This window comes from Lithobates pipiens, unplaced genomic scaffold (assembly GCF_037356315.1).
Source record: "Lithobates pipiens isolate NorthernLeopardFrog02 unplaced genomic scaffold, aLitPip1_a1.2 Scaffold_8, whole genome shotgun sequence".
Classification (NCBI taxonomy): domain Eukaryota; kingdom Metazoa; phylum Chordata; class Amphibia; order Anura; family Ranidae; genus Lithobates; species Lithobates pipiens.
This window is the reverse complement of record NW_027507903.1, coordinates 352,439,438-352,460,585: the sequence shown is the minus strand read 5'-3', so window position 1 is coordinate 352,460,585 and position 21,148 is coordinate 352,439,438. Positions and strand designations below refer to the sequence as shown.

At 38.8% G+C, this 21,148-nt stretch overlaps 1 protein-coding gene across 1 annotated transcript in view; it reads left to right on the top strand.

The window, feature by feature from the left end:
• The window catches only part of TGFBI (transforming growth factor beta induced), a 109,539-nt gene that overhangs the window by 84,423 nt on the left and 3,968 nt on the right, over positions 1 to 21,148 (top strand). Inside the window, exons 13-16 of the mRNA XM_077473374.1 lie at positions 2,481 to 2,605; positions 5,238 to 5,340; positions 7,684 to 7,757; positions 15,111 to 15,135. Of these exons, the coding sequence (XP_077329500.1) occupies positions 2,481 to 2,605; positions 5,238 to 5,340; positions 7,684 to 7,757; positions 15,111 to 15,135 (327 nt within the window). The remainder of the gene's footprint in view (positions 1 to 2,480; positions 2,606 to 5,237; positions 5,341 to 7,683; positions 7,758 to 15,110; positions 15,136 to 21,148) is intronic.

Sequence of the window (21,148 nt, the reverse complement as noted above, 5' to 3'; positions counted from 1 at the left end):
CTTTCAGATGAAAGCTGTGTATTAACGATCAGATTATCATACGATCATTTTGAAAGCAATATTTTTTGTACGATATTCTGATTGTGTGTACTAGGCTTAAGGTTAAATCCACTCCGAGAAAGTTGTCCCCTGAACAATTGGAACACTTCCCCAATATTACTGTACAAACAAAGAGAGTGTATCTTATTTTGGAGGCACCAATAAAAAACAATCTGAAGCTATAAAAAGGCTTTTATACTCTATAAAACAACATTTTAACAAAATTTGGCAGACATATCACTTACTAATAAAATATGATTTATTTTTTTCCTTTTGCAGTGGAATGAAGCATGAATTTGTAAATGTCTTCTTCTTCTTCCTCGTGTTAAATATATGTTGTTTTTACAGTGTTTTTGTTTAACTGTCTCCCTCCTCTCTATGAAATCCATTTGCACAAGTCATAACTACCCTGTTTCCCTAAAAATAAGACCTAACGTGATTGTCGGTGATGGCTGCAATATAAGCCCTACCCACCAGATAAGCCCTAGTTAAAGTCCTTGTAGATCTTATTTTCAGGGCAGGGATTATTTTTGGGGAAACAGGGTAGGGCTTATTTGGGGGTAGGGCTTATATTGCAGCCATCACCAACAATCACGCTTTGGTCTTATTTTCGGGGAAACAGTCATCAAGATAGTAATCAAAACAGGAATTTTTGTTTTTGAGATGGCATTCTATAGAGAATAAGGTCTTAGGTGACAAGTGAATCTGATTTTCTCTGATATCTGATTTTCTTTAAAATGACTAGTCACTAGACTCTTATATGGGATCTTTTGGGTGACCATTTTTCATAAATTTGCCAACCATGGTCATCACTTCAATGATATTGCCAAGAAGCTATTGACTTTCTCAATTGTCTCTCCATTACCATAGTAAACAATGTTACTGTAACAAAAATAGCAAATATATTTTTATAGAAGCCTTGTACTTGTTTACAATGATGTTTGTTGTCCAAACTTAATAGTAGTCTTTTCTTCTGATTACCTAAATCTGGATTTATTATCCAACATTTTCAAATGACAAAAAAATGCACTTTTGCAGATTTTCTTGTTGCAGACAATGACAGATTGCAATCAGGGATAGACAATATTACTGAAGATTACTTTAAGCAGTATATATTCTGAAAGGAAAGACCACACAATATTAAAACAACCATTCAGTAAAAAATATAGTAACATTCATTTTAGTGCACACTAAAAGGCAAAATAAACTGTGCACTTTGCAAGTGTGGTTGCACTCATTTTCCCCAGAGCTTAGTAAATGTGGTCAGTTCCATCATCCAATCATGTGCAAGCAAAAATGCCTTTTTTTGTTTTTCTTGCTCCTGATAGGTTACTCTTTACAAAGTGAAGCTTTTCCGAATGACATTTACTAAGGGAAATTAGTGTAACTGCACTTGCAGAGTGCAACTGCATTTGCAAAGTGCACAGTCTATTTGCCTTAAGTAAATCAGCCCTCTTATATTACCTAATTTTGGTGGAAAATATAATAAGATGAGGTTACATCGAGTAAATACATACCAAGCATGTTAAGCATTAAAACTGCACAAAGCTGTGAAATGGCAACAAACTATGATACCCCAAATTGTCCACAGACAAAGTTTCAAAAGCTGTCATAAGTCAAAACTGTAGCATTAACCATGAGTTAAATATTACTTTCATTCCTGCATAGCAATATATAATCCTTTATATCCTTTTTGTATGATTTACATTCTTTTTATGTAACTTGAATTTTTGTGATTTTTTTATTTTTTTTACTTAACTGATAAGGACCCCCCTTCATGTGATAGCACAATTAAAAATGCATATTTAATGAGAAATCAGGGGACTATTAGACCTCTAATGTCTTCCCTGCACTCCGTGGAGTCTAGTGAAGCACAGATCACGCTTGATTAGCCTCTCCCCTGGCCACAGAGGATGTGAAATGGTGGCTCTCAAATCCAGGAGGCATTTTCTGGTGTATGTGAAAGTGATCTGGCAGCTACAAAGCCACCCAACGCACTTTCAGCAGAAACCAGTAGAGGTTAAACTAAGGTTGAACTAAGCTATTTTCTCCTCCAAGCTTGTGGCTGTATTTGCCAAACAGACAAATACCTTGGCAGCCTCTGGCAACATTAACATGAGCTGCAATGTCATTATTAAAAACATCAGAAGCAGCTAACCCTACAGTTGGACCCCAATAACTCTTTGGTGTGTAAAATGGGCCAGTTGCCTGCACTGGCTCAGTTCTTCGTCAAGGTGCTTGCTAGTTTACCTTTTAAAGTCGGTTACAAAAAATTATACAGTATGGCTGGAGCCATGATTGATCCAAAACAAAATAGTTTTAATATCACATTAATCTGAAATTTGAGTTTACACAAACTGGTGCTTTAAAGATATATTTAGTATACTGTAGTATATCAGTTTTAATGTAAGGTATAATATATATTTTGTTTCGCTTTGAAGGTAATGCCAAAGAGCTTTCCAACCTTTTGAAGTATCACATTGGTGATGAGATCCTGGTCAGCGGGTCAGTTAGTCAACTTGTAAGATTAAAGTCTCTGCAGGGTGGAAAACTGGAAGCCATTTCGGTAGGTTAATTGTTAATTGTCCTGATTATTTGTATCCTTTTTTTTTTTTTTAAATAGAAGGAATTCACAAGAAAACATGAAATGTATATAATACATTTAGAAAAATTGTACAAAGTACTGCTCAACTTACAGTCATCCCTTATCCTTTATTATTTATTATGCTGCCACTTGTCCTGCCCTTACTGGAGTCCACTGACTCTGGAATGATTGTACTCCCAGAAAATTAAGGGGCGAAAGTTTGTCCATTTACAGCACAGAGCACACAGAATGCAAATAGCATGCAATGCACACAGAGCATTCACAGAAGGGCAGTATTTGCCATACACAAATATAATACATGTCATAATATGGGGAGCAACTGTGGCATACCAATACAACCATCTTTGATTTCATTTTTATTACTGGAGCCTATAAGCTGCTGTTTAGTGTAGGGGTGTCATTGCAGTTCAAGGCGGCTTTGAATGTGGCCCAATACAAAATCATAAACTTACTTACATTTTTTGGGGGAATTTTTTGGAAAATGCACTTACACTTAGTGAACACATGGCATTTTTTTTCTTTTTTACTGTGTCTCTTTACTGTGCTATCTTTAATTAATTAATTAATTAATTAATTAATTAATTAATGTCATTAATTTTCAGCAGCACCTATATTTGTGAGCAACTATTTTTCAAAAATTAAGCACATGAATGGCAAAATTAGAACCAAATTATCTGATGAGCACCTTGATAACTTATTGAGAATTGCTACTAAATTCATCTAACCAGATATTGATGCATTAGTTTATCAAAAAGAGTGTCAAATACCATACTAGTTTTATGTTGCCCTCTTTTACTTTTATAATAAAAAAATTACAAAAAAAAAAAGTATTATGGCTCAGATAGCTGCATTATCTATTGAAGTGATCGGTAACTTGTGATCTGCCTGTCTTTTTCTGCTCATCATCTATCATTATTATTGTATTTTATGTGTGGCAATTTCAAGACAATTCCTTCTCTTTCAATGTGGTCGAGGAAGGCCAAAAAGTTGAAAACCCATGGTTTAGACGGTCAAGTTAAACCGTTAAATAATTATTTCAGCATGTAAAAAAAATCTTCAATGTTAGGGAAGCCCCTTTTGGGCCAGAGCATGTGGGTCATCAAAGTTGGCTCTATTACCCTGGTAGAGCCACAGAGTTACATTTTCTTCCTCATATTCCTTAAATGGCATACAAGTTAGCGTTATCAGACATTATGTATGCCACATAACATAAAGACATCATTCCAACATAGCTGTTCTTTTTGTTTCTTTAATACTCTTTATTGCATATCAAAAACATACATAATATTAAAGATTACATTATAACTTTCTGCAGCAATCATTCGGTTCATCTACTCTATCTCTCACTAGTCCCTTCCATACTACACCATTGACTCCAAATTTTCTGATATTTCTGTAGGTTTCCCCTACTTTCATACATAACTTTTCCATATGCTATGATATGGTTAGCTGCATTTATCTATTCTCTGATAGAAGGAGTTATCATTTGCATCCATCTTAGCAATTTGCTTTCTAGCCTGAAAAAAGTGTTTTTTGCAAAGAGATCTTTGACCGTTCTTCATAATTCAACACCCCCAACAAACATACTTCAGGGGTACAAGGCACCGTTCTTTTAATCATTTCAGATAATTGTTTTTGTTACTTGACTCCCATATCCCATTGCCTCCCTACATGACCAAATCAAATGGCATAAATCTGCTTCATCTTAATGACATTGCAAACATTTTCATGTTGACCTTTTATCCATTTTATATAGTCTAATAGAGCTATATCTGGTGCATTATATACAATAGCGCCATCTTGTTATTATCTATTGGCGATACCAACAAATTTGAGGAGCATATCTCCTCCCATTTCTTAGCTGTAATTTCTGAGATCAAAACCTGCCATCTTACTTTCAATGGTTCTCTACCTATTTCAGCTTGTAATAGAAATTGTTAAAATATTTATATCAGTCCCTTCGGCCCTTGTGACTTCAAAATTCCTATCAGGGGGTATTTTGTTATCTTAAGATTCTGTTTGTCAAATTGTGCCTGCAAGGCATGCCTTAGTTTTAATTATTTATAAAAGTGTTTATGTGCTATATTATGTTGTTTATTCAGGTATTCAAATGTTAGCATAGTTCCATGTTCATACAACTGCTCTAATACAATCACACCTTTCTATTTCCAGAAGTTTCCATCTGGATTTCCTCTCAGCTGTTAAAAGGCTGAATTATTCCAGATGGGAATTTCCTGGGGAATATCCCTAAACCCTACTATTCTCTTAGCTTCTTTCCACACCAATCGTGCCATTGTAAATATGGGGGTCTTAATTTTAGGTAACCTCGCTGTTTGTGCCAACAATCCTACCACTAAATCCTTTACCTGGATTATTTCCAATAGATACTTTTCCACTCCTCCTGCTCTTTCCTGTCTTATCTATGTCTGTAGCTGTTTTAATTGCCCTGCCAGGTAATATAAATATATAAATATATCTATCCCTGCTTCAGTTTTCGATCATTGTAATGTTGTTATTTTAAGTTTGGCTCTACCATTAGCCCATATACATTTTATAATTAGTTCTTGTAGTTTGATCTGTGATGTTTTTACAGAAAAACTCCACACTGCATGTCAACAAACAGCGTGTTTCTGAAGCAGACCTGATGGCAACAAATGGTGTGGTCCATGCTATCAACACTGTGTTACAGCCACCAAGTAAGAATAAATCAGTGCTGCATTTGTAAATGCCTTTCTTTTATTTTACATTTACATGCTAGAGTTGTCCTTCCATTAGTAAAGTAATAGAAAGCAATTCAATATAAGTGCATTGGGTATAACTAGTTGTTTACTGGGAAATAAATGAATTAATGACGCTATTTGTATTATGAGTGCAGTGAAAGCTTGTATAACAAGCAAGCATACACTGGTTAAAATAGATTTTCCAAGCATCTGGATGATTCAAAATGAAAGAAATAAAAACTATTACCAATGTAGGTTACATTCACAGGCCTATGTCATTAGATGGCTAATAGCCAACAAAGTGTATGCAGCATATTTTGTTTAATACATTAAAGTCATTAGTCTGGCTAATCAAATTTGCAGAGTCAATTAAATCTGGTTTACATGGAGACCTTCTAACTCATTAAAAAGTAAGATACTTTGGAGCTGCCAATTATATTATCTTAAATAAACATCTTACCAATTTGTTTGGTTCTAGTTCAAAGTCTGTGCTCTAACTTGCCACATGGAATGTACATTATACTCAACTTTGTGTAGTTTTACATCAGTACTGTCTTCATGCTAAATTGATTCATACGTGCCAGGCTGAAGTAATGTGTCTAGTGGGGGAAGTTGAACCCCCATCTGTTGCAAATTAAATGTTAAAGAGTTTTCTGTTTTCAAGTATAACAGTATGTTATGCATGCAAGAGGGAGTAAAATATCCACGTAGAAGTTCTGGATTGCATCTAATAGCAGAAAAATAAACCTATATCTAAAAAAAAAAAAGTTCTTCACTAAGGAATGAGAGAAATGAGGAATTACAAAAGAATGTACTAATATATTTAGTTAGATAAATATCCATTTCTCTAAACAGGCTGCAATCAGCTTGAGTGTAAGGCCCCATACACACTATTACATTTTCTGCAGATTTTTGTCTTCAGATTTACCCAAACCATATAATATGACATCAAACCTTAAGAGTTTCAATTTGTATGTAATCAGGCAGGTCTTTGCACTACATTGTTTTGGTAAATCTGAAGACAAAAATCTGCAGAAAATCTTATGCCGCGTACACACGATCGGAATTCCGGCCAGAAAAAGACCAATGAGAAAATGTGACCGTGTGTATGCTCCATCAGAATTTAGCTGTCCGAATTTCCGCCAGCCAAAAATTGATAGCATGTTCTCAATTTTCCCGACGGAAAAACTTGCTATCGGTAATACCGATCGAGTGTATGCTATTCCGACACACGCCAAAAATCACGCATGCTCAGATTCAACTACAAGCTATTGGCTACTGGCTATTGAACTTCCTTTTTCTAGTCACGTCGTACGTGTTGTACGTCAACGCGTTATAAATGATCAGAATTTGATGTGACCGTGTGTAGGCCAGACAGCTTGAGCCGAATTCCGTCGGAATTCTGTCGGGAAAACCATCAGAGCTTTTTCCGACGAGAATTTCGATCGTGTGTACGCAGCATAATAGTGTGTATGGGGTCTGAATCTGGTTTTCTCCAGGCGCCTAAAAAACTAAAGTCTATCTAAAAACTGTAAATAAACAGAGCTCATGAAAGATCCATCATGTTTGTCTGGCCAGATGTATATTGTACATCAAATTAACAATTACAGTCTCAGTAATAGTTTATGTCTTGTGGATAGTGACAATATTAGGCAGATCATATTAGTGAGACCCTAATTACTTCTCCTGATAAACAGGTATACTCTGTTATCACAGGTCAGCCCCCTCTTCAAAAAAGACAAACCACTAAGGTCTCTTTCACTCTGATGCACTGCGGTTTCTCTGCAGCGCAGGCGCAGGGCAGTGTATCTGTGGTTTTTGTACAGGCTACCTGTGCTTCTTCCATTAGATCAGGCTGTTTTGGTGCATTTTCTGAAAGAGCACTAAAAGTCCTGCATGAAGCTAATGGAAGTCTATGGCAAAGAGCAAGTAATCTGAACAGAAAACATGGGTACATCAACCATGGGTGATCCCACACTGCGGAAAAAACACAGATCAGTGTAAAAGGGGTCTTTTTGTGACTAACTGCTTCATAAGCACCAACAAGCATATTTTCCACTGGAAATGTTCACCTTTTAGGCGATTATTTTTAGTTAGCAAGATTATTCCATGACTATATTGGATGCGAAGGGCAGGCCACATTTGGGTATCTGTAGGCAGCTAAATCGTTTCATTCTGCAATTACTCTTGTGCATATAAAATATTTCATGTGAATCTCAAACATTTTGGGACTGCAAAGAACTTTTACCTTTACAGCAATACAAAGTGAAGATCTTGTAATTTTAATTAATTATTTTGTTATATTTTCTTACTCCCTAGAGTCCCAAGAACGAGGAGATGAACTCTCAGATTCTGGGCTCGATATCCTGAGGCAAGCTGCTGCATACTCAAAGGTAATTTTCAGAAGAGACATAAAGGAGCCTATTTATATTCTCACCCCCTGGATTCACACATTATTTCTGTTGAATCCAATTAGAAAAATGTGTAAATCTTATTTAAAAAGTTTCTACTCCAAATTCTGTTTCCCCAAACCCCCCACCCCTACCCCCACCACACACAAATCCTCCCCCTTCCAAAACCAATTTATAGCACCAATCCTCTTATTCCACCACAAATCTCCCCTCCCAGCATAAATCCTTCCCCCTAAACCCCCTCTTCTGTTACAAATTCTCTTACATCCTTTTTCTCCCCCTAACCAAGCACAAAATATATCCACCTCCTCCCAAATCCACAACTTCTAGTACAAACAGCATCATAATTCCTCTTATCCCCCCCAATCCCAATTCCAGAATAAATCCTTTTACCCCAACCCCTCCTTCTGGCACAAAGTCTCTTACACCCCTCAAAAATCACTCCTTCAAGCACAGATCCTATCCAACCTCTTCCAAATCCCTTCTCCTGCCTTCTAGTAAAAATACCAGGATAACATAAATACTCTTCTCACTCCACCCCTGCAAAAAAATGTTCTCCTCCCAACCACTGCTTCTACCACAAATCTTGTTAAACTCAAGCCCAGATCCTATACACCCTCTCATATATCCCTCCCCCTTCCTTCTTTCTAGTACAATCCCCCTTAACACCCTCTTCTAGCACAAATCCTCTTGCATCCCCTCTTTTCAACCCCCCAAACACATATCATATCCATAAACTCCAAAGCCCCCCTCCTTCTTTACAGTACAAATGCCGCCATGATTCCTCTTATTCCCCCCACAAATCTCTACTCCTATTACAGATCTAAGATACGGCATGGCTCAATGCCAGAGCTCCTCCCAGACTCCCTCCCTCAGTGCTGATATTGCTTTAGTGTTGTGATTGGTGGCAGCCTGCAGGTAGAGACGTTGGTTGCTGTGGGTGTCAGCAATAACAGCACAGGGGACCTGGTGCACCACGCAGGAGATGCAGAGCCCTGGATGCCTGATGCCAGCTGCACATTCGGTGCCCCCTCCACATTACATCACTGCATTTGGGGCACATGTCCCTTCTGCCCTGCACTTGTCCCGACCCTGAGTTCACTTATAGATTTCATATAGACCTTCTGAAGACTTTCTCAACATCATTTAGAACTACCAATTATATAATCTTGAATAAACATCATAGTAACTTATTTTGTTCCAGTTCAAATCTTCTCCTCTAACTGGCCATATGGAATGTACACGTATACTCAACTTTATGTAGTTTTGCATAAAAACTGTCTTCAATACTAAACTGATAAATATGTGCCAGGCCAGAGTAATGTGTCTAGTGGGGAAGTAGATTCCCCCATCTGTTGCAAATTAAATGTAAAGGTTTTCTGTTTTAAAGTAAGATCATTGGTAATTGCAGAAGCCAATTTTACCTAAAGTAGTATGTTTGTGTGTAGTGCATTTTGACACAACATGAGTGCGTATATCATGTCATTCTTTGGGCTCCATTCTCAGTCAAGCATTTTGTAGTTCGAAGCTCAAAGCTCCAAAACCTTCAACATCAAAAATTCCATGTAAATCAATAGGGACCAATCACATATGAGTGTTCAGGCTTCTATAGCTCAATGTTTGACACTTTAAAAGCATGAGCTACTTTTGAGGCAGATTTGGGTATTTTTGCCCCCCCCCTCCCCCGACTTTAATGGGAATGGATTTTAATGCTTTAATTAATCAATCAATCATTTTTTCCAGGAATATTTCTGTTTGTTTTTTTTTGGCCATTTAGAACTGGTCTTTCCCCCCCCCAGTGCTTTTCAATAGGCTAAAACAAAAATGCCTGAAGATTGGATACACATGCAAAATGCTTGAAATACGCTTAAAAAAAGCTTCAAAATGTTTCAATTAAAATGACTGAAAACACCTGAAAATTGTTCAGCTGTATATGCAGCCTACAGTAATCACAAGTGTAAATACTGGTTGCGTTTACATACAGTATGTAGTGGCAGGGCAGTTGGTGAGCAGTATGTAGTGGTGGCTTGGAACAGTACGTAGTGACAAGGCAGTCATTAAGCAGTAGGCAGTGGTGGGGGGGTCAGTGAGCAGTACATAGTGGTAGGACAGTCAGTGAGCAGCACAGTGGTAATGTGGTAATGGAGCAGTACACAGTGGCAGGGAGCAGTAAGCAGTGACAAGGTAGTCAGTGAGCAGTACGTAGTGGTAGGGTGCTCAGTGAGAAGTATGTATTGATAGAGCAGTCAGTGGCCAGTAGGTAGTGGCAAGGTGATCAGTAAACCGTTTATTGTGGCAGGGTAGTGGCAATACAGTTAGGGAGCAGTATGTAGTGGCAGGGTGGGCAGTGAGCAGTATGCAGTGGCATGTCAGTCTGTGAGCAGTAGTGGTAGGGCAGTCAGTGAACAGTATGTAGTGGCAGGGTGGTCATTGAGTAGTATGTAGTGGCAGAGAAGTTGGTGAGCAGTACGTAGTGGCAGCTTGGTCAGGGAGCAGTATGTAGTGACAAGGCAGTCATTAAGCAGTAGGCAGTGGTGGGAGGTCAGTGAGCAGTAAATAGTGGTATGGCAGTCTGTGAGCAATACATACAAGCAGGATAGTCAGTGAGCAGCACAGTGGACATGTGATAATGGAGCATTGTGTGAATTAATAGAGCAGTCAGTGGGCAGTACGTAGTGGCAAGGTGATCAGTAAACAGTACTTACTACTACAGTAAGCATTACTTAGTGGTAAAACAGTCAGGTAGCAGTGTGGGCAGTGAGCAGTATTCAGTGGTAGGACAGGGAGCAGTATGTAGTGACAGGGTAGTAAGTGACAGTATCTAGTGGAAGGGTGGTCAATGAGCAATACATGGTGGCAGGGTGGTCAGTGAGCAGAATGTAGTGGCAGGGTGGTCAGTGAACAGTACCTGGTGGCAGAGTGGTCATTGAGCAGTATGTAGTGGCAGGACATTTAGTGAGCATACACTTAACACAGGGCTGGAGATGGAAGACATGCAAGGCTGCTATGTCTGGATCAGCCACCTGTGCGATGAGGGAAAGAGCTGGCTGCACCCCTGGTCCTACCCATCAGCTCTGGCTGACAAAGGAAAAACTGCTGAGCAGCAGTACAGCTCTGTCCCACAATTAATTGCACAGGGCACAAGAGAGAAGAAATCAAAGTTTACCTCGAGAGAGAGAGAGAGACACAGGTATCCCAAACACCCATCTCCCCCACCCCCACTGACCCATACTTCCCTTAGTGGCCATGGAAGCAGGTGAGGAAAACTCAAAGACTCTGCACAGGTGTCTGACGTGCTCCTTAGAAACCAATGATGTCATTGGCTGGTGGGCTTGTATTTGTATTGCAAACTATGGCTCTCTGTAAAATAGAGTAAGCTTGGATCAAGCTACTTGATCCACCTGCCTTTGTTGGTGCAGTTTTTAGCATTTTGCCACAGTACCCCTGATTGGCCCAGATGTCACCCCTGGGTACTGCAACACAACGGTTGAGAATGGCTGTCCTAAACAGTGGCAGGCTTATATTTATTCAGAGTGGGGGATTTAAAATGCCACTAACTAGCAGTGATTGTGGGATTGTTTTTTTTTTTTACCTCTTTTTGACTACATTATGCATATACAACGTTGTACGTGGTGGCAGGAAAGTGGGCATTAACGACCAGCCTCCACATATATGCATCCATGGCAAGGTGGTCTGAGGCCGCGTACACACGCGGGGACTGTTCGCTCAACTTTGTCGGCTGAACAGTGTTTCGGCGGACAGTCCGCTCGTGTGTGGGCTTTCAGCGGACAGTTTCAGCGGACAGTCTGCTGAACAAAGTTTTTTGGAAATTCCGAAAAACTGTCCGCTGAAACTCTGTTTCAGCGAACAGTCCCCTCGTGTGTAGGCTTGTTCGTCAAACTAAGTTCCGCGCATGCTCAGAAAGGATTTACACGCCGAAGTTTGCATTGCAGTGTATAGGACGTTGTATTTTTCGTCCCGTCGTACGTGCCGTTCACGTCATCGCGCACGGTTTCAGCGGACTGTTCGTTCGTCGTGTGTGGGCAAGTCCGTCCATGCTAATTTTGAGCGGACTGTCCACTGAAACTGTTTGACGGACAAAGTTGAGCGAACAGTCCCCGCGTGTGTACGCGGCCTGAGGTTTCGAGCTGAAAGCATGCTTCCAACACATTGACCCAGCTGTCCCAGCGGGAAAGCCAATCACAGAAGCTAAGTTATCAGAAAACCGCTCTGTTCCCTGGCAATAAAGCATACCTAAGGGTAGCCAGGAGGCAGTGTGACGGGATTAAAATACTACTGACCATCAATAATGGGGTAGCAGGAGGGAGTTAAAATGTCACTGATCACCAATGATTGTGGGCATTTTAATGCTACTGATCATAATGCCTTTGGAAGGATTCAGCACAATATACTGATATCTGCAGCAACAACACCTATGTTTCATCAGCACCTATGTTTTAATACAAATCCAACCTAAAACTTTATCCCAGGAAACAACTCTAATCATTATCTATTAGTAATGAAAATATATTGTAGATGAAGATATATTAGATATGAAAGATTAACGTAAGCAATCCCAATTTTTGTTGGTAGCTTACCCCTTTAATGACCAGGCCATTTCTTGCTATTCGGCACTACACTACTTTAACTGGCAATTGCGTAGTCATGCAACGATGTACCCAAACAAAATGTATATTATTTAACACAAATAGAAATTTCTTTTGGTATTTGATCACCACTGGGTTTTTAATTGTTTGCGATATAAAGGAAAAAAGTCTGAAAACGTAAACAAAACAAAACAATAAAATATATCCAATAAAAAAAAAGGTCTTCATAAATTTTGGCCATAATGTATTCTGCTACAGATTTTGATACAAAAAATCCCAATAAGTGTATATTGATTAGTTTGAGTGAAAGTTATAGCGCTTACAAACAGCGGATCATAGGAACAGAGCTACCGAATTTGGACACAACATATGCCGGCCCATTAAAAAAGCGGGCAAAAGCTATTAGTATTGATTCAACCCACCCAGGTTACAGTGTGTTTGTCCCATTGCCACCAGAAAAAAAGATATAGGACACTTAAAATGCACACTAATCGCTTAAAGCATAGTTTTTTCCCTAGGGCCGTTTTGTCCATAATCCAATCAGGTACAGTGTTTTAGGAATTTTATGTGGAATTCTAATATTCTTTTATTTTTAAATAGCATTTTAAATTTTGATATATTTAAATAGATATGTGGGCATGTGCTAGGAGTATGTATGTGTGGTTTTGTTGAGAATGAGAAGTGTTTTATTGCTGCTGTAAAGAGTATCCAGAAAAATGTTGTTGTATGTACAGGCATACCCCACTTTTAAGTACACAATGGGGTTTATTTACTAAAGCTGGAAAGTGCAAAATCAGGCTCACTTCTGCATAGAAACCATTGAGCTTCCAGGCTTTATTAAAAAAGCTTAATTGAAAAAGTCGGGGTTAGAAGCTCATTGGTTTCTATGCAGAAGTGAGCCTGATTTTGCACTTTCCAGCTTTAGTAAATAGACACTATTGCATACTTAAAAGTGGGACATGCCTGCATACAATGACAATAAAGTATATCTATCTATGGTATATATACCCCTTTTTTTTTGTATTCTAATAATGATGGCGACCGATGACTTATAATGGGACTGCGATAGTGCGGTGGACAATCTGACACTAACTGATGCTGGAGGGGGACTGACTGCCAATGACATCACCAGTGACATTATTATAGAGATCAGTAATAATACTATACACTAGTACTATTACAGTGGCTAGGAATAGGGTAAAAATATGCCTAACTATGTGTAATGTGTGCACAGTGTGCACTGTGCTGCTTTTACTAAGAGACCTCTCATTTTCTCATCCCTGCTTTTCAGGAATGAGAAACTGACCGATTGCTCCCTCTATACAGAGCTCAGTGTTGTTTACCAACACAAGAGCTCTGGACTGTGATTGCACACGGCCAATCAGCAGGTCCCTGCTGTGTATCATTAGTTGGGACTTGCTTACAGGCTGCTGCTGTGTGCAATCACAGTGGGTACCAGGTGAGGGGGAGGGCACGTAATTGCATGCCTGAAACCCAATAGCAGGCAACAACGTACGGGTACATCGCTTTGCCTACAGCTGCTGTGGACAGACAGTCGCTGCAGGTTAATAAATAACTCCAAAAGATAAGCTTCATCTCTTTCAAAAAACACTATTGCATAACTGAGAAATTGTCAAATTATCCCATAACTGAAAACCGAAAAATGGTCTGAGAAGGAAGTGGGGATGTCATGCTGATACTGAGGTGATTAAAGAAGTACTCAACAAAGCTGATTGCTTTGAACCTGCAGCATTTGTGGAGGTAAGTGCTGCAAATGCTGTAGAGCAGTGGTCATCAACCTTGTCCTCAGGGCCCACTAACAAGCCAGGTTTGCAAGATAACTGAAATACATCACAAGTGATATAATTTGCTGCTCAGTGATTGCAGTATTCAAGTCTGCATCTCCCCAAGGTAAAACATAAAACTTGGCCTGTTAGTGGGCCCCCGAGGACAGAGTTGATGATCACTGCTGTAGAGAACCGTTGGCTCTCCCCACTGCTTGTGGGTTTTCTAGCTTTGGTCTACTGCTCTGCATTATATGAACGGAAGGAGTTGGCCCTGTAGACATCTGCAGCTACAATTTAAAGAATAGGATTGGGAGAGAAAGCCTGTAGCAGCTGGTGAACTGTAAGGAAAGCCTTTCTCTGTAGCATTTCCTGCTCAGCATATAATAGAGGTACTTGTATCTTACAAATTACACTCTCCTACCAAAATTCTGCTGGAGTTTTCCAATAAGTCTACAAAGACTTGACACTGGTTCCTGCATAAAACAAAGGCTAACCACTTTTGTGTTTGCCGACACTCAATAGACCCTTTTTTAGGACTCAGAAACCAAGATATAATAGAAGCTACATGCATGCTGCTCCTTCGACAAAGTTAATCATGTGGTGCTATTTACTTAGAGGAAATCAATTAAAATTATACAACATATGCTGTGGTTATTTTGTGTCTTATCCTTGTATGGCTTTATTTATAGAGCAAACACATTTGTATGTGTGTCTTATCTTTGTATGGCTTTATTTGTAGAACAAATACATTTGTATACATAGTGTGTAAGCATGCCATTCATTGTGACTGTGTTACCAATGTGGAATGGATGTTTCTATTGAGCTTTCCCAGACTACAGGAAAATATGGAGTCATCAGTCATAAGCTGGAATGCCTTTGTTTCCTTTTTTCAAGTACATTTGGTAACAGATCTGTTTTTTTTTTTTTTTCTTTTCTTTCAGGTATCCCAAAGGAGCACTCGATTAGGTAAAGCATAGCATAAGAAACTTTAAATATTAATTTATTTCTGTGACTGCACATACTTTCCATTTCATCATACCCCCTCCTCTTTATTTAATTGAATATCTATTCAAAGAGAGGATTTTTATTTTTTTAACACATTTTGTTCACTATAAGAATTTCTGTAGAAACTTTCCAACTTTTTTCATCTGTATAGTAAGAGATAAACCAGCCAATCACTGCAATTACAAAAAAAATTTGTTTTATAACAAGATTTCCAGCTAGTTGAAAAATTCAACTAGTTACACTCCTATTTCTTTTGCAGCCAAGAGCAAAATGCCTAGTGTCTGCCAATATTAGAGCTTATACAGAGCAGTAAAATTGCCCTCTCTGACAGGTGACAGTGCTTGGGTCCAGCTTTTGGCTGCTGGGCTTCAGCAATGCATCATGGGGGGATTTCATTATTTCTCTCTTACCCAGAAGCACCATTTTTTTAGTTGGGGTCATAGAAGAAGTGGTGGGGAAGTGTTGGAAAGGTTAAAATAAGGTGGTCAAGGGGTAAGGGGGGTGTTTTGCACATATCCTGTTACTTTGCCTTAAGTGGCCAAAGTGACAATGTCTGTTTAAATACAATGCATAACTATTTTTCTAGAAGAACCAAAATGGCAAACACATTGTATTCTGATAACCGTATAGGTTTTATATATTATTATTTTTTAATCACTTAAACTCCAACACCTGTAAATCTTTTAAGGATTTTTAAAAATTTCCTCTATGAGCCTATTGATTTAGAAACTATTTTATCTCGCATGAGAATAAAATAATACCAATGTTTTTTTTTTTTCATAAAATCAATAAAAAATAAAAAAAAATCTTTTTTTTTTAGTTTGACCAGTGTTGGATTTAGACTAGATAGATTGTAAAAAAAAAATTGAAAAAAAAAACTATTTTATCACTTGCAGTGTTGCTGGAACTGGCATTATGTGCAGATCAGATCCACTCAAGCATCCATACAGAATTTTAACCTTATAGTAAACAGATAGAAAACTTTTTGGCAGTAGTGGTCCTTTAAAGTAATTGTAAAGTCGATAGTTTTTTTATCTTACTGCATTAAGATAAAAAAAAACTTCTGTGTATAGCAGCCCCCTGTCAGCCTCCTAATACTTCCCTGAGCCTGATCTTCTTCCAGCAACGGGAACAAGTACCTTGGCCATCCAGGACTTTCCCTCCTGATCTGCTGAAACACAGCAGTGGCACCATTGGCTCCCACTGCTGCCAATCAAAGTCAGTAAGCCAATCAGGAGAGAGAGAGTGCCGGCCGAACTGGGGCTCAATGTTTGAATGGACACACAGAGGCTTGGCTCGAGTGCCCCCATAGCAAGCTGAGCACTGTGGGTGCACTTGATAGGAGGGAGGGGCCAGGAGCAACCTGAGAAGAGGGGGATCTAGTCTTATCTGTGCAAAAACCAACTGCACAGAGCAGGTAAGTATAACATGTTTGTTATTTTTAAAGAAAAAAAAACGAGACTTTAGTATCACATTAAGATTCTTGTACTAGCCATAGCTCTCAGCTTGCTAGAAGAAAAACTGTAGCCTAGACTAAAAGGATATGCCTTCACGTGTCTTCCCCTGTGTTCCAAAGGTAGCCATACACATTGGGATTTCTCTTGTTAAGATAGATTTCCTCATCCATGTGGATGGAGATGCAGATGGAAAAAACTTCCATGACGGCCACTGTATTCTGACAGCCGCTCCTCCCATGGCAGTCAAAATCCCAGAACAGTGACTGATTGTCTGCAGTCTTTGTTGGCTAAGAAGTTTCCACAAATTGACTTTATAGCTATGCTAAAAAGACAACTGTTCTAATGTCAAAATTTAGTGACAGAGATTCCCAGATTTGCATAGCCACACAAGGAGACCAGAATATATATGCTTAAGTTAGTTGTTAATTAAAGTGGTTGTAAAGTCTCTTTTTTTTTTTTTTTTTAAATAACACACATGTTATACTTACCTCCTCTCTGCAGTTGGTTTTTCACAGAGCAGCCCAGATCTTCCTCTTCTCTGGTCCTTCTTTGCTGCTCCTCATCCATCCCTCCTATTGAGTGCCCCCATAGCCAGCACCTTTCTATAGGGGCACCCAAGCCAAGTCAGAGCTTTGTGTATACATGCAGACATGGAGCCCCAGCCCAGCCCCAATCTGTCTCCTCTGGTTGGCTGAATGACTTTGATTGACAGTTGTGTCTCAGCCAATCAGGAGGAGTGTTTTCCGGATGGCTTAGACATTTGTGGACATTGCTGGAGAGAGATAGGGCTCAGACATGTAATTAGGGGGAGCTGGGGGGGGGGGGCTTCTACACACAAAAGGTTTTTTTATCTTAATGCATAGAATGTATTAAGAGAAAAAACCTTCTGCCTTTACAACCCCTTTAAGTTACATTGAAACAAAAACCATCCAAACAACAATACACAGCAGACATCAAAGCATACCTGCCAACTTTTTGAGATTGGATTGAGGGACACCTATCAGCAAAAGTATGTAGGTATAGAACACATATCCCTGCCATGCCTCCTTAAAGGAGAATTATACAAAAAAATCCACAAACACTTTTTTTTTACCACTACTATTCCTATTTATTGGCTTTTGGAATTTACTAATGCAGCAATTTAGAAATTGGACAAAAGGTTTAGCACTGGAAAATACTTTTTGAAAGATAAATAGTGCATTTTATATTCAACTATATAGATCAGACCAAAATGAGGAACAAGTGGAGGAAAGAGGGATAGATGGACTTTGTTCCAAGTCAGGGACAGTCCCTCAAAATCAGGAACAGTCCCTCAAAATCAGGGACAGTTGGGAGCTATGTAAAAGTAAAGTTAACAAAAATCCCAGTGACAGAATACATGACTGACTAGCAAACAGGCAACGTAATAGTTAATGATATACAATATATAAAACATGGGAGACAGAGAAAAGTAGGGAAAAAAATGGAGGTTCAAGGAGCGTTTAGGAAGCGGGAACCAAAACTGGAGTCATGAAGAAAGGAGAGCAGGTACAGGGAAGCAGGATACAGGGAATTATCGGCAACAAGGCAAAAGCAAAACACTGAAGCAGAAAAAGACATATGTACCCTCCAAGCAACCAGCATAAGCTGGTTACTGGAGACTGCTGGCTGCTGGGAGACACCTGCTGGTGGACACTGGAACTGCAACCTCTCCCTCTGGGAAAGCACAGTGGCACCAGCAGTTCTACCAGGTCCTGACATCTAATTTCAAATGTTACTAGATTGCTGATATTCAATCTACCACTGTAGATGTATGTGGCAAAATTCACTTTTGTGTAATGACATTTCTAACAAGAAACAATGTTCTGCTAAGCCTCAATCTCAGATTAACTTGCCCCTAAATACAAAATACATGGATTGCTGGCAAACTGTATTATTCTGAACAACATATTTCCAATATCTTACCAGTTTAGGATATTTTCAAATAGGATGTAAGAAATCTGTGCTGGACCACATCTAGTATAATTAGTACTATCCTGAAAGCCTGCTTTTTTTAAGTTAATAGGGGTTGTCTTAAAGACAATAAATTACCGAGTTACTTTCTGAGAGTCTATATTAAGTTACAGGAAATCACCTTTAAAGGAAAACTGTGACCAACAAACTATGGGTCATAGGAGTACACTTAGTGCTGCACTCCTGTGACTCAGATTCAGCTGACATTGGGCTGAAGTCCATTGTCTGCTGACAGCACAGATCCAGTCCAGGTTCTGCAGAGATCCCAACAATAATGTTGGGATTTGCCCAGATGCCTGAACTGCAGCTGGCTGAGCCTCTTAACATACTCAATAAAACACTTCAGGTGAAGCTGCTAGTACAAAGGTGACCGAACCAATGCTAAAACTCAATAATAAATAAAAAGTTCAGCTCCAGAATACTTCATACATAAAGTGCCATGTATAAACCAAAATAAAATTAATCAAACATGTAACCATCTTACATCATACAGATATTTAATGAATAATCAAACTCCTAAAAGTCCATAAAGGGGAAAGCATGTGCCAAAAAGTGTAGAAATCAACCAATAATGGTATATTCCCAGGTGATATCAAACATAAAAGGTGACAGAAGTGCTTCTCTGCATAAAGTGACTCTGGTGCCTCTTCCTTCACCAATATGCACTCACGAGAATTCCATTGGTAATCTTGTAATCCTATATTACTTCATAGGTGTTACCTCCTCCTGGGAGAATATTTATAATGCAATTGTGAATTTAAAAAAATTTTGTTTAGGTATAGAGAACTGTTCCCAGAGCTGCTGAAATGATTTTAGAGAATCAGTGGGGTACAATCGGTTAAATTTTAAAATAGCACAGTGTTTCCAGAGGGTAAATTCCTCCAACTTTGCCACTTGTGTAGACAAGTAAACCCCTCATCCTTAGTAATTCCTTAGCCAATCTCTATGCTGTATTCCACAACTAGAAAATTGGGGCATCACCCAGAGAATAAAAAATAATTTTCTATAGTGCCTTTAATAGATCCAAGTCTCCCTCACATGCATTTATCAATTGATATAGAAGTAGGATCACCTCACCACATCCTTCAGAATCTAGCAATTGCATAGCTATAAAAATATATCCCTATATTAGGGGTAACTATGCTAACCTCATCAGTTGGATGTTGAAATATTTTTATACATAATCTAGCAGTTTATTCCCTCTATATAAGATCTCTAAAGATACCCTTACTTATTATACCGGTTTATTGTAATTTAAATTGGTGAATTATGAAGTAGATATAATAATTGGGACACCCAGATTATCTTTCTAAGACTGGATCTGCCAACTATAGAAAAAGAAAGTTTATACCACAAATTAGGGGAAGGAGAGAAAGGCGCTAAGCGACCAATAGTGTAAAATTGTTTAATGGGTCAGCATAGAAAACCAAGTAACAGCTTTAACTCACAGGGTTAAATGGGGGACTGTCAGTTCCTGAATAGGCTGTGTAAAGGATCCTGAATAGGGCCGTGGGGTGGTCCTTGACACAGCAGTGACCTCGTGGCTAATCACTAGCTTCTGAAACGTGTTCTGATTGGTCAGTTTCACTCCAGGTTTTGACAGCTGTCATTCGGCTCCCTGCAGCTCATGCCTTTATCGACCTCTTCACTGTCTCCGCAAGGCTGCCGCTGCGGCAAGGCCTGCCCCAAGATACCATTCAGGATCCTTTACAAAGCCTATCCAGGCACTGACAGTCCTCCATGTTAACCCTGTGAGTTGAAGCTGTTACTTGGTTTTCTATGCTGACCCATTAAACAATTTTACACTATTGGTCGCTTAGCGCCTTTCTCTCCTTCCCCTCTTCTGTTTCAGTGTGGGTTCCCTGACCCCAGAATAGGCTGTCTGTTTCCAATGGATACCACAGACAGTTCCCATTGATTTTTTATCTACACTGAGTACATAAGAGGCACTGTTTCATATATAGGTGCATATATGTGCATCATTTTATTTATTATCTATTATATTTTTTATTTTTACTTTTTTAGACATTGCATTTTTCATAAATTGTTTGGACTTTTTACTAGACAAGCTAGGGCAGCACTGGGAATTTCTGTTTGTGTGTTTTTTTTTTATCTTTACACCACAAATTACACTGCCTGAAATTTAACAATACATGAATAAACATTTATTACACTGTACATTTTAAGATTTATAGAAATTATCACTACTAAACACTGTATTTAATAGTGGTAGCCATCTTCATGTGACAGAGCTGGATAAAAGAGATATCAGTTTAACAATTGGTAACAATACAGAATTATTTTTATTTTTTTATATTAATTCATCTTTATGTAAACATTTGAATTTATTACAAAAAATATCTACATTCCATATTTTATATAGAAACATAGAAATAGACAACAATCAGAAAAAAATAATATTTATAAAATAAGTAATCATATCTTATATAAACCTGCTGATAGCAGGAAGGGGGGGGGGGGGATTTGCCCCGCCCGGCACCTCTCTACTCTTGTTGGAACCCCCC